The following is a 14,434-nucleotide window of genomic DNA, read 5'->3' as shown; positions in this document are numbered from 1 at the left end:
CCTGCCCCCACTTAGGATCCAGTGAGAGCAACACAAGGGCAGCCGGGCGGGGGGCAGCCCCGGGAGGGGGGAGGCAGCCGGGCGGGGGGGACACCCAGTGGGGGGTAGCTGGGGGGGGGGGGCAGCCAGGCAGGGGGCACCCGATGGGGGGATAGGCAGCTGGGTGGGGGGCACCCCCCGGGGGGCAGCCAGATGGGGGATACCGGGGGGCAGCCGGGTGGGGGGCTCCCCTGGGGGGGCAGCCGGGCAGGGGGCACCCGGTGGGGGGATAGGCAGCCGGGTGGGGGGCACCCCGGGAGGGTACCGCGGAGCTGAGCAGGCCCGGTGCCCCACCCACGGCGAGGGGGGCACTTTTCCCTGGTGGGTACGACGGGCGTCGCAGAGCCCCTGACCATTGCCTCCATTCTTTCTCTTTCAGAGCGGCTGGTCCTCGGCAGGCCTCGGCCCAACGCAGTGATGACCGGGAAGCGGCCGCCCGGGCCCTTGGACCCCATGATCTACAATAAGTTGGCCCTCCTCGAGGCGGACGCCGGGCACAGGCCGCCCGCCGGGATCTGCAAGTCGGGATCCCTGCCCGGGCCGGGCAGCGAGGGCCACCTGCGTTACAAGGGGACCTACTTCACCTACCCCGTGGGGAGCCCCGAAGTGGGCCACGACAACTTGGCTGGATGGAACCCGCACGTGTCCTACGGGGGCGTGGTGGCGGGGCAGTCCCTGCGGGCGGACAGCATGCTCATGAACTGTCTGTTGTATCAGCGGGAAGCGGAGGGCGTTCAGCCCGTGGAGAAGGGCCGGGACCACGCCATGCGGAACCTGCTCCTGGCCCAAGAAAAGTGGACAGGGCATCTGGACCACCGCGACCCCCTGCTGCAGGCCGCCCGGGGCTCTCCCTACCTGGGCATGAAGGGGCCGGGACCCCCGGCCTGCGCCCCCCTGGCGGCCCCCAAACCCATATACCGGAACCCCATGTGTTACGTGGATCCGGGCTACGGGCCGCCGTCGTGTTTGGCCCTGGGGGCCCCGCCAGCTGAGAGTGGGGCCAAGCGGCCCCTGGACATGGACTGGACAGTTGCTGCCCCCTTATTGCCTCAGGGCAACTCCCACTGCTCACTGGCCACTCCGCCCAGCAAGAGTCAGCACCTGGACACTAGCTTTCTCCCTCTGCCACAGTCTGGGGCGCCGGGCAAGGAGGCCGTGGCCAACCTCTCTTCCTACCAGGTGGCCTTGGACAAGTACTGTGCCATCCGGAGCGCCCTCTTCCTGGACTCCAAATACCCCCCACCATACAGAGGGCACAAGAAGGCGGCCGAGGGGCTCCCGGGCTCCTGGACAAAACTTCCGCAGCCCCCAGTGCCCCCCTACCAGGAGCGGGCCCCCTCCCACTACCCACTAGCGATGCACGAGCAGCCTCTGCTGTACCCCCCCGGCTACCCGCCCCCAGAGAAGCCTAACAGCTCGGTGCTTTCTCTGCAGTCCCCCAGCCCCTACAAGGGTTACAGCTACAGGGGAAACGGGCTCCCGGGGTCCTACCCGCAGCAGCAGGCGGCCCGGGGGCCCTGCGTGCCCTCCTCCAAGCTGGAGAGCTGTGCCTACCCCGCGGGCCCCATCCCGGGCAGCTCCCCCAGCCTGAAGGCCGCGACAGCCGCCTCCCACGAGCCTGAGCCGCCGCCCCCCAAGTGCCAGCTGGACTTCATGCCTCAGACGCCCGGTTTTGCCTTTGCTCCTCGGGACGGCCTGTCCCTGTACGGCCCGGCCCTGGGAGCCGGAGGGATGTCGCCCGCCCAGGAGGCCCCCCGGGGCAAGCTGGGAGCCAATCAGCACAGCGCCTTCCAGCTCGTGTGTCAGCACCTGGGAAGCGGGGGCCCGGCCCTGAATGCCGCCCCCCAGAAGGAGGCCGCCTGCCCCGTCTCCCGCCCTGGCAAGGCGGAGAAGCCCCGGCCGGAGCCCGAAGGCAAGAAGTGGCCGTACAGCTTTGCCAAGGAAGAGGCCAGACCCCGGCCCGGTCTGGAGGAGCATCCCACCACGCCCATCGTCATCGCGGACAGCCCCGCGCCGAGGAGCCCGCCGGGCCCCGCGCCCCAGAATGCGCTCCCCTCGCCCAGGGAGCCCCCGCAGGCCCTCCGGCAGGCTGAGAGCGCCGAGGGCGCCATCGCGCCCCCCTGCTCGCCGCCCATGCCCATCATCAACAACGTCTTCAGCTTGGCGCCCTACCGGGACTACCTGGACAATCGGTGTGAGAAGATGCCCGAGCTGCCCCTGCCCAAGGCCCAGCCCCCGGGCGCCACCTGCCCCCTGGTGCCCTGCGCCGCCGCGGACCCCGAGCCTACGGCGAGGGACCCAAGGATGCCGAGGGGAAAGACGGGCATGACCAGGAGTGCGACGTGCTGCTGCTGACTCCCTGCAGGGAGCCCCAGGGGCAGCCGGGCCCCCCCCCGGGCAGCCAGTGCCCGCCCAGGGAGGAGGTGGCGCTGGACTTGAGCCTCAAGAAGCAACTGGCCGAGCTCTCCCAGGGGTCCCTGAGCCAGGGCCTGCCCGCCGAGCCCGCAGCACCCCCGGACGGGGCAGAAACGAACCAGGCTGGCCAGGAAGAGCAGCCCAGGCTGCCCGCCCCCCCGCCCCTGGTACCCACCATGATCGAGACCATTCCAAAGACTAGCTTCCACAGCTCCGTGGCCTTCATGTTCCGCAAGTTTAAGATCCTCCGGCCGGCGCCCACGCCTACCATGGCCCCCGCCTCCTCCCCCGCCCCCGCCCCTGCCCTCACCCCCACCCCCACCCCCACCCAGTCTGCCAACCTCCAGCTGCTCAGCCAGCCCCTGCAGGTGACCTGCATCAACGTGGCTCTGCCCGAGCCGACGCCGCCCGCGCCTCCCGCGGCGTCCGAGCCGGCTTCGGCCGCCGGCAAGGCCAGCAGGGGCCCGGAGGCCGCCTCCGTGTCGGCGGGCAGCCCCGAGCAGCACTTCACGGGCCTCCATCTGTCCCTGTGCGACGCCATCTCTGACTTTGTGGCCCACTCGTCGCCAGAGAGGCTGCGAGAGTGGCTGGAGGAGGCCGACGAGAGCCCGTCTCTACCTCTGCTGCCGGCCTCCTCCCCCGCCAAGGGCCCGAGCAGGCCCCGAGCGGCCGAGGGCCGGGCCCGCGACACGTGGCTGAGCTGCGTCGGGGTGAAGGGGCTCTTGGCGGAGCTGCTGGCCCAGCTGGAGACCTTCCTCTTCACGCACAAGTGCCCCTTCCCCCACGTGGTGCGCGCGGGAGCCATCTTTGTCCCCATCTATCTGGTGAAGGAGAAGCTGTTCCCCCGGCTGCCCGGGGCCTCGGTGGACCACGTGCTCCAGGAGCACCGAGTCGAGCTGCGCCCCACCACGCTGTCGGAGGAGCGGGCGCTCCGGGACTGTGCCCTCGACGGCTGCACCTCCCGCATGCTGAAGCTCCTGGCGCTGCGCCAGCTCCCGGACATCTACCCGGACCTGCTGGGCCTGCAGTGGCGGGACTGTATCCGCAGACAGCTGGGTAAGCACCCCCTCCCCGCCCCCCGCTCCCCGCCCCCCGCTCCCAGCTGCAGCCCCAGGGCCGCCAGGCCGGGGGCCCCTCCCGAGCCCCCCCGCTCCTGCTGGCTGAATCACAGGATCCCCGTGGGAGCTCCTGGTGCGAGGGGGACGGCCGCAAATGACCTGGGTCCCGCTGTCTCCTCCCAGCCCGGGGGCCGCGGTTCTCGGGGGCTATCGGCCCGCCCCACCCCCTCTGGGCTCAGTCCCTCGTTTCGGCCTGTGGAGGAAGCCTAGAGGTTCCGACTATAGAGTTGTGCTTTTGTATGTATGAGATACATTTATGTATGTGTGTGTTCGTGTATGTGTAGAAATATATTATCTATTACATATATTTACATGTGATATATGGACGTAAATACATACACACCAAGAAATCCATGGCGTTTATAGATACTTCTTTTATCCCTTCCCCGGCCCTAATCCTGTCCCTTCTGCCGAGCTTCTAGGATCTGGGGATCAAAAAAAAAGCTTCAAGTAAAATCAGATCCAAGTTAACGTGTAGCTTGAGAGGCACCAGGGGGTCCTTGAAGCCGGGGACTGTTTGAGGGTTGTCTTTGTATCCCCGGCCCGAGAGGTTAATCAGTGTTTGCTGTGTGAGAGGCCGCGTTTCCCCCTCACTCGCTGGCGGTGACTCGGTGACTTGCTTGTGGGGCTTAGTTTCCTTATTTGTAAAAAGAGAAGGTTGGATTTACACACGTCCCAGACCCGTCCTGAGGGCCCACCGACCATGGCCTAATGCTCCGGGCCCTCCCTCGGGTCTGGGAGCCCAGTGACCCGGTAGGACATGGGGCACGTTAGCACGTGGGGTCAGAGGGACCGAGAAGCAGCTGCGGGCTCTGCCCGCTTCACTCGGGGTTGTGGAGGACGGAAGGAGCCGTCCCTGCCCTCGGCGCGGCTCCCTCCTCCCCCGTGAGGCTGAGAGCTGGCGCGCTGCTGAAAGGAGTCTCAGAGGCCGGGCCCGGCCATCGCCTTGGACTTTTCTGAGATTTAGGTTTTCTTAGCTTGAAAGGGGAGCTGATCGGGAAGCCCCGGGGGGACTACAAGGCTCCGAATTAAGGGGCGGTGCAGATGACCGGTCCTCCGGCCTTCACGCTTCATTGAACGTGCGCCCGGCGCCGGCTTCTGCTGAGCGAGCGTCCGGCTCTTCTCCAGACCTGCCAGCCAGGGGGGAGCTGCCGGAGCCGGGCCTTGGAGAAGCACCTGGCTGCCTCCCAAGTGATAAATACTGACCGGCCGCCTCCGCTGGCAGAGGAGGAAGATGCTCCGGGTGGAGCTGATAGTTAGTGTAGGTTCTGGGACTGAACATTTCCCCCAACCCTCAGTAGGTAAGGCCACTTCTTCACTTTAAAAAACAGTCACCTCTGTCCCCTCTTAGGGGACAAGTCATTGAGCCTCAGTTTTCTCATCTGCCAAATGGGAACAGTACCTCCTCCCACAGTCTTGCTTACATCCTAGAGTGTGGCTGCTGATCAGAATTGATAACTGGAGTCGGGGCTGTTGGTGATTATGGGCTCTCCAAGAAGATTTTCATAGTAGGGAAAGAGAAAGAGAGAGAGAGGGTTGTGGATGAGAACCTTTGGCGCACAAAGGGGATTGCTGAGGATGACTGGACAGCGGATCTACTGCCCCACATCCCAGTGACCTAAAGACCCTTTGCTTGTTGGGACATATGGACCATTGACTTGAAATAATCTATAGGAAATCCCTCTTTGACTTGGATCCTGTACTGGCTCTCCATCATATTGGCAAATATATTTGGTAAACATATGACTCCCTGTTTTATCCTTTGATTGATATTAATGATCAAAAGGTCATTGAACAATGTTATCTCTGTTCTATCTTTAAGGAAATCTTGCATAATTTTGAAATACGCCTGGGAGCTTCTTTGGGAAGGGGCCACAATTTTGCTCTACTAAATCGAATGTTTTTTTAACAGTAAAAATAATAGGATCTTTTTTATTTTCTCCCTCTCCCTCTCTCTCTGCTCCCCTCTCCCCATCTGACCTTTACATGATTGTCAGAACAATAAATCCAAGATTTCATTGTTTCCCCTGCTCTCACTTCTCAAATTCCGTTCCTTGACCACTCATTGGAGGGTCTCGGCACTTTGATACAGCCTCGTACCTTTCTAACCTCCTGTCTCATTGCTCTCCTTCACACGCTCCCTGTTCCCGACACACTGATTTCCCAGACACGATCGCGCCCCAGTGCGGCTGTCTGTCCCATATCTGCTCACGTTTTCCCTCATACCTACGTTGTTCTCCCTCCAGCTTTTGACCTTTTAAATCTCTACCTGTGCTTTAAAGTTCGATTCGCCTGCCTCTGCCTCCGTGAAAGCTTCTAGGTCGTTGGTGAATAAGTAGTAAATCTCACACGGAGAGTTTTGTGCCTCTGCCGTACTTAACACTGTGTATTGGAGAATCGCGCTACATTATGTCACCGTTACGGAATAGTAGGTATCACGCCGGTGTCTTATGCTCCTATTAGTCTGTGACCTCCAAGAGGACAAGGAGCCAATGTATTTGATAGCTGTCCTATTTTCCTCCCCCAATACTTCTGCCCCACACACATCCAAGAAATGTTTTCTAGGGTTTTTTTGTTGAACTTGCTCACCCAGTTTTAGTGCGTATGAAGCCTACAGATGAGGTGGAGTTCCCGAGAGAAAGAGTCACAATCATGATTCATTCAGTTCGTTAATCAGAAACTAAACTGCTACTGGTGATGGTCATTGCCTAGTGGTTTTCCAAGCATGATCCAGGGACTTTTCTGGCATCTGTCAAGTCCAAACTATTTCCATCCTGAGACATTTTAACGTCTATAACACAGTAAATATTTATAGATAATAGCCATTTCTACTAGCTTCACTTCATGACCCAGGCACGTCATTGGGCCTCAGTTTTCACATTTGTCAAATGGGAATGACAGTCCCTCTTTTCCTACCTTGCTTATTGAGCATCAAGTTAGATAATGGGTATATAGGGCAGGACCTTGAAAACAGATGTTCTTAGATATGCTATGCTCTTGGCTGATAGAGGCTACTCTTACCCCTTAACCAGCAAAAATCTCTTTGAGTGGAATTTTTAGGAATATAAAGGAACCTTGAGACCAAAAATTTGGGGAACTGCTGTGCTGAGGAAGTCAAAGGAAAAAAAAAAAAAACCCTAGCTATTCAATTAATCTAATTTAAAAGAAGAGAGTAGAAAATCAAATTAATAAAATAGCAAATGAACAAGGTGAAAACACAAGAATGTCAGAAGAAATAAAAATAATTACTTGAACATAATATGTATAGTTATATATTTTTAAAAATTGAGAACACAAAAGAAATAAACAGCTTCAAAAGTATGAAATATTCAAATTATCAGAACATCAGTTAAGAGATAGCCTGACCTCAGAAAAGGAACTAGATCTAACTATAAAGGAAATACTAAAGGGGAAAAACTCCTAATCTTCTGGTTTCATGGGAGAAATCTATCAAATCATATTAAGAGATTATTTTCAAAAATTGAGAAAGAGCTCTATCAAAATTCTATTATGAGAGTTAATCCTAATACTTAAACCAGGGAAAGAAAAAACATAGAAAACTATAGGCTAATATCATTAATGAATATTGATTTGAAAATTTTAAACAAAACAATAAATTTATCCAAGAAATTCATCATGATCAAATGATTGAGGAGAGTTGTATTCAGCATGTAAGGGTGATTCAATATTAGGAAAACATTGTTGATAACTAATCATATTAATAGTTAAAACATTTAAAAGTGTACAATCATCTCAATAAGTTCAGAAAAAGCCTTTGAGGATTATATATGTATAACCTAGACTGGATAGCTTGCTGTCTTGGGGAAGAGAAAGAGGAGAGGGAGAAAAAAAATTTTGGAACACAAAATCATAAAGAAATGAGTGTTGATAACTATTTTTGCGTGTATTTGGAAAGATAGGATAGTGAGAGAAAAAAAGCCTTTGACAAAGTACAACACTTTCATGCTAAAAATCCTACAAAATATAGGAGGCATAGAATGACTTCTCAAAAATATAGCATCACATGCAATGGGGATACATACATTAGAACCTTTTTTAGTAAATATGCCAAGTGAAACAAGGATGCTCACCCAATAGTGGGAAGATGTCATTTATTATTTGATATAGTTTTGGAAATGTTCACAATAAAATGAGAAAGTAATAAAGGTAGGTAGGTAAAGAAGAGAAAAAACTATTCTGATGATATGATGGTTTACTTGGAAAACCCCAGGGAATCAGCCAAGATCCTGAGAAAATTAAAAGTTTCATCAAAGTTGAAGGCTACAAAATAAATCCTCAGAAATCAATAGCATTTCTATATAATAAAAATGAAAGAAGCCATAATAAGAAAATTCTATTCCAAATAACTATGACATACATTAATATCTGGGTACCAACCTTCCAAAGCACGCAAAAGATTCATATAGGTTAAATTATAAACTGTTTCTGTGAGGAATAAAGAGCAACGTAAAAAGCTTTAGGAATATGTAGTGCTTGTGGCCAAGCCATTCCAATATAATAAAAATAAAAACATTACCAAAATTAATTTATATTTTTGATCCTAAACCAATGAAATTCAAGGGATTACTTTACAGAACTTGATAAAATAACAGAATCCATCTGGAAAAATAAAAGATCTCAATATAAAGAGAAATGAAGAGAATGAAGTAAGGCTAAAGAGAGACTAGGGCAGTGGCGGGGTAGGGAGGAGGTAGCACTTCTGGACCCCAAACTATAACAAAGCAGCAGTCGTCAAAACCATGGTGTTGAATAATGAGGTAAATGGAAAGGCTAGACAAGGGAGATTCAGGAACAATAGAACTCAATAACTCAGTGTTTAATAAAGTGGGAAAATAAATTACCTAGGAAATAATTACCTATTTGATTAAAAAACAAGTAAACCTGCTGGGAAAACTGGAACATAGTCTGGCAGAAATTAGGTTTAGACCAATATGGGGAATGTCAAGCACACTCCAGAATACATTATAAATAGGTGACATTAATCTTAAAAATTGGTCTGTTTTTAAAAATTAGAGAAACAAATTAACTCACAATTATGGGTAAGAGATGTATTTTTAAACAGGAGATGGAGGCAATTCAAAAGATAATGTTGATTGCACAGACAACATTAATAATACTTGTAGGATAAGAAGAGAAGAGACCGAATTGGGGGGAAGGGGGGATTTTTCGCTGATAAGGGTTTGATAAATGAAGATACAGCAGCAATAGGTGTGACCAGTCCCCAATAACAACCACATATGCACAACTCCATAAAAATATTCCAAATTACCAATAAGAAAAATGTGAATTGAAACAACCCTGAGATTTCACCTCATTTCCTCCAAATTGGCAAGGATGACAGAAAATGGCAAAAATCAGTGTTGGAAAGATTATGGAAAGATAGGCACACTAATACTTTGTTGGTAGAGTTGTGAAGTAGTATCTATTTTGAAAAGCAATCTGAAATTATACAAAGTGACAAAAATGTTATGTCCTTTGAAATAGAGACTACATTACCGGGCTTGTAACCTCAGGAAGTTGTCAGGAAAGGGAGGGGAAAGTCTCCATATATTTCAAAATGTTTTTTAGCATTACGCTTTCTAAAAAATAATTCTGATGTTTTTTTCCTTTATTATGTCAACAAAGTATCCTATATCTGTTACTATTCCTGACAGCCAACCAAATGACAGATAATGGGTTATTATGGTTTTGGTTGTTTTTTTGTTTTTTGGAGAGGAAAAACTGATCCAACAAGTTGAGAAAGTCCAAATTAAAATGTGTAACACTTATGGACCACCTGCCTCCACAAAGGGTAGGTTGGGAATATTTTCTCATATCTCTTCATTAGAGTCCCACTTGATCTTTATAATTTTTTACATTTACTTTTGATCTTTTTGGATTTTGTATCCAATATATATACATTGTAGCTATGAGGCACAAGCCACCAGGTTGAAAAAACTTTTAAGAACTACTGGCCTCAATCATGGCTGATTTTGGAAGAATAACCAGTTTTATTCTAATAGTGGACAACAAACAAGAAAGCTTTACAATCAGGACATTCAGTGCTCTAAAAGTTGTATTCTCTTCAACTGGCTAAACCTTGCTTGTGCTCTTCATTTGCTCTGCAAACTTTCTTTAGGTGGAAAGGGAAAATTGTTGTGATTGTTGTTTTTCAGTTGTCCAGACTCCTCTTGCCCATGTGGGTTTTTCTTGGCAGAGATAGTCAAATAGCCTGACAGGGTTAAGTGACTTGCCCAGGGTCATATATAGCTAGTACATGTCAGAGGCTGGTAAACCTTAACGACCCTTTTATCTGAATTTTCCCTTGTATCTCTTCCTCCATCCCAGGTAGCCATTCCTTGAAGAATTAAGGGGGGAGAGGGAGGGAATAAAAGAAAGGGGTGAGGAAGAAAAAAATCAGAAAGGCCAAATCAGTACTTTTTTTTCATCTGAAAGTATGTGCAATAACATTAGAAAGTCTGGTAGACTTTAAGGTCTCTTCCAGCTCTGACATTTTATGAGTCAATGATTCTAAAATGTCAACCAGATTTAATCAGGGTTCCTCCTCCTTACCCCTAGGGCTTCACCTATGAAATTTCTCTCTCTCTTTCTCTGCCTCTCTCTCACACGTTCCCTCCCTATGAGACTCCTCTTTAGACATTACATACGTACATTCATACCAATGATACTCCGCTCAGACATTTCTCTGTGTCTCCCTCTCCTCCATCTCTCTCTCTCCCTCCCTCTCTTTCCCACAACACCAGCCAGACATGGTACATCGGGGGTTACTTCTCTCCCAGGAAGCCTGATAAAGGACTCAGCTGTTGACTCTTTGGCCAAGAGGGAGAGTCTAAAAGCATTTCTTCCACGTCTGGGTGGGAAGTTTAGGAGACTCCAGGGAACTTGATGGCTGGTCGCTTTTTATTTTTATCTTTCTGAGCTGGATCGTGCGTAGCTTGAGTCACTCCCACCTGAAGGAGGGTACTGGAATATGTTTTCAGTGGGAGTGGGCTGTTTGTCTGAACTCTGCCTCTGGGCAACTCGGCCCTGCCCCAGATGCAGAGCAGTGACTTGGGATGGGGACTCCTCGGAGAAGCCGCTGTTTGCCTTTGTCTCGCCCTCCACGAGTTGTCTCCTTTGCTCTTCGCCAGCACACAGTGAGGAAGGGGTGATTAGAGGTGAAGTTTTGTCCTGCATTTGCCCTTGGGTCCCCCCGACCTCCGTGAGTCCCTCACTCCATCTCTAATACCACTTGACTCTGTGTCTCTTGTCTTAAGGACCAGCCTGGCTAAGTTCCCAAGAGGTCAGTCACCAGGGTAGCTGTCAGGTGATGTATGTTGTAGCTCCAGCAGTGTCCAGAGACAAGCTCCCAAAGCAGAGGTGTCGGGACCTGGATGTGGTGGGGGGGGCGACTCACATTATCCAAGTCGTGGCTCTTTGAGTAACTGGGTTTGGGGTGCAAACTGTCCCCGTCCTCCTCCCCACCTGGCACAATTAGTGCATGTTTCCAGCTTTCTATAGACAGTGCCCCAAGCCAGAGGAGCCTGTGTGGCAAGGTGGTGGGGAAGCAGTAGTACCCCCGCCCCGAGCAGAGGGTCCCCTTAAAGAGGAAGCCTTAGACCAGCAAGGACTGCAGATGGGCCCAGAAGGGACTAAACTGGCAGCCTTAAAAGGGCCGTGTAAGTGATGGAGGAGGACACCTCTGCCTGTCGATACCCAGCATTAGGAAAACTTGGAATCTTCACTCTAAGGGGCCCTCCAGACCATTCTGCCCAATTCCTTTTACTGGGAATTAGGGAAGGACAGTGATTAGTGCTTATCCCTACTCTGCTCCCTGTGCCCCCTCCCAGCTCGCTTAAAGAGGTGACTTTCTCACTCAGACTCTCTTGGCCTTCCCCCTGGACTCGGGCTCCCCCTCCCTCTCTCCATAAAATTACCCCACCTTTATTTCTTACAGGTTCCTGTTCACAGCCTGGCGGCCATGCCTCCAAGTAGGTACCGTTTTGTGAAGAAAGCTTAATAAAACAACCATCCTGCCCTCCTCTTCCCGCTCCGCTTTCCCTGCCTGTTTTCCTTCCTTTTCTCCAGACACCTTGGGCTTGGGGGGAGATGGGGAGGAGGAGAGGACGCGGTACGTTGTGTTGTAGCCACGTGGGCAGCTCCCCCGCCCCTCCCTTGCCATGCTGTGTGCCCGGAAGGATGCCCTCTGGGTGGCCACGTGTGTGTGCTCATGCCTCCATCTCTGTCTGCATCACCTGTCCTCGGGAGGAGATGGGGGGCTCGCCTGGAGAACCGAGCGCTCGGTTTTAGATAGGGCCCCACAAGGGGTCGAGGAGGGCGGGACGGGGGGAGAGAACGGGGCCGCCGTTGGTCCTGAGGCGCCTGCCTAAGCATGATTCTTTTCTTCCCCCCAGGAGAACATAACAGGCAGAGCCCCCAAGCTAAGGCAGAAGCTGCTTCCTCAGAAGTTTCCAAGCTCCGAGAAGAAGTCAGCTCAGTCTCAGCCACCTTGGAGCCCCGGGGCTCCAAGACCAAAAAGAAGAAGAGGGGGACCCCTGGCCCAAGCTCCGAGGAGCCTGGACAGCCAGGGGCAACCTCTGAGAAGGAGTCTGCCCCAGAGAGAGCCTCAGCCGCCAAACCTAGAGAAGAGACCCAAGGCCAGGCCCCGCTTGGGCTCCCCGGCTCCCTGTTCCGTGCCCGCTTCCATCGCCTGCTCCAGGCGGCCTGGCAGGACGGCCTGCCACTGCCCACGGGCAGACGAAGAGGCCTGGCACAGGCCCAGCCTCCCCCCTACCCAGAGCTGGTAGGGTAGGGAGCCTCACCAAGTGAGCTGCTGGGCCCGGGAGGTCCGTCCAAGGCCGAGAGTCCGAGCTTTCATGTCCCGAGACTGTGCCCGCTGTTGCTCAGCTAAGACGTGAGCCTTCGGGCCGGCGCTCCCTGGCTATCCGGGAGGACGACCCAGCAGGTCAGCTCTAGCTCCAGGGGTGGCCTGGGCCTGGCGATATGCCCCGCCGGCCTCCCCAGGCTGAGCACCAGAGTGCCCGGGATTCTCGGCTTTCTCCCCTCCCCACCTTCCACCTTCTCTCCAGAGCAAGGACTTGGCTGAGAACTGGAGACTTTCTCCTTGCTTTCTGTCCCTCAGGACTTGAACCTTAGGCTGGTCCTCTGTTCTCTTCCCCCTTTCTTCTGCCCCCTTCTCTTTGGCTTGCTACCTCCGCTCACTAGCCCCAGGCCAAATCTTTCCTCCAGGTATCCCCGTTCTTGCTCCTCCTCGGCCCTGGGATGGAGTCAAGAGACCCAGGTACAAACGCCTCTGCTGCTTCTGCCCCAGCTTGCCCTGACTTCAGGTAGCACGTGGCGAGGGGGGAGCTGCCAGGGGCCCTCCGAAAGCACAAAATTCCCCAGGGAAGTCAGGACCCCTTTCCCTCTTTACGCTCCCTCCCCCCGCCCCCTTACTTCTACAGATCCCACCCTGGAATATCTGGTTGAGCTGAAGAAAAACATTGCCAGATACTTGGGCGTGAGAGTTTGCCATGGTGACCCATGTGATCAGATACTGATTCTGGCCATGAAGTCGTGGGTCTGGGTAGGAGTCTGCTTAGGGACCTTTGAAAGGAAGGGACGCACCAGAAACCGAGGTGCCCCGTACCCCAACACTAAGGAGAGCTAACTCTCACAGGCTGACATCTTGGCCCTTCACCAGGCCCTGGACAAAAATTGAGGTCCCCCAGGAAGGCCAACCAGCTTCCCCAGGCCCGCTCTCAGTTCAGTTGCATTTCCGAAGCCCTGGGGAGTACCAAGGCAACTCTAACCTGCACTTAAAAAGCTCTGGGCCCTTCCTGGCCAGGGGCCACACCCATCAGGGTATCCTGCCTGGCCCCAGTCTGCCCGGAGAGCCTGACACATTTCTAACGCTGTGGCCGCTAAAAGCTCCTGAGAAATGCCATCTCTGCGGCCCAGGAGGGAGGAGTCGGCCCCACACTCCCCTCAGCTTTGTCCAAGACACATGGCTGCCTCCTCCAGGGAGGGCCTGAGTCCTCCCCGCCCCTTCTCTGTGGAAGCTGGCCCTTGGGAATCAGCACACGTCCAAGGAGACAGAGCCCCTCTACCCACTCCTCAGCCTGGCTCTCCCCCTCCCTGCAGCCCAGGACCGCAGACGGGCCTCTTGTGTGTGTACAGTTTGTACAGTTCTCGGCTCAAGTCAGTCCCTTCACTATTTAATGTTTTGTAAGGAGGCGGCCAGCCCCGGTGGCACACGCCAATAAAAGTTATTGGGTTGTTTTGGAAGTGGCTGTGGTGATTTGGGGAGAGGAGGGCGCCGGCCGGGGCAGGGGGAGGAGTTCTGGGGGTCTGGGGGGGGGTCTGCTTGCCATCCTGATCAGCCTCCACTGACCACTCCCACAAACAGCACGCCGGGGTAGCTGGGGAACGGCCTGGGAGCCTGGGGAGCCCTTTTCCTTCTCTATACACCTGCTCACCAATCTCCTCGTCCTCCCTTGTGAGGATCAAATAAGGAATCGTGCGCTCCTCAGGCTTGAAATCGCCAGAGAAAGGGGAGCCACCCAAAATCTGGAGTCCAGAACAAGTGCTGTGGTACATGGGGATACAGGGATAAAAAATACCAAATCAACCTTGCCACTGTTCCGTGGCAGTCAAGCTTGGGAGTACCATCTGGAGATTTTCCACATAATTTCTAGCCACGTCCCCACCCTGTAAAAGAGTATCTAGAGGGGCAGTCAGGTGGTCAGCGGATAAAGCACCAGCCCTGAAGTCTGGAGGACCTGCATTCAGATGTGACCTCAGACCTGTAGCATTTCCTGGCTGTGTGACCCTGGGCAAGTCACTTAACCCCAATTGCCTCA

General features: G+C 53.3%; 1 protein-coding gene across 1 annotated transcript in view; it reads left to right on the top strand.

The window, feature by feature from the left end:
• The window catches only part of C2H15orf39 (chromosome 2 C15orf39 homolog), a 30,595-nt gene extending 16,736 nt beyond the window's left edge, over positions 1-13,859 (top strand). The window contains 3 exon segments of the mRNA XM_051982219.1: positions 419-2,320; positions 2,323-3,510; positions 11,987-13,859. Coding sequence (XP_051838179.1) covers positions 457-2,320; positions 2,323-3,510; positions 11,987-12,384 — 3,450 coding nt within the window. The 5' untranslated portion in view covers positions 419-456 and the 3' untranslated portion in view covers positions 12,385-13,859.
• Positions 13,860-14,434: the final 575 nt, after the last annotated feature.

This window comes from Antechinus flavipes, chromosome 2 (assembly GCF_016432865.1).
Source record: "Antechinus flavipes isolate AdamAnt ecotype Samford, QLD, Australia chromosome 2, AdamAnt_v2, whole genome shotgun sequence".
NCBI lineage: Eukaryota > Metazoa > Chordata > Mammalia > Dasyuromorphia > Dasyuridae > Antechinus > Antechinus flavipes.
The sequence above is the reverse complement of the archived record's forward strand: the minus strand, read 5'-3'. Positions and strand labels throughout refer to the sequence as shown.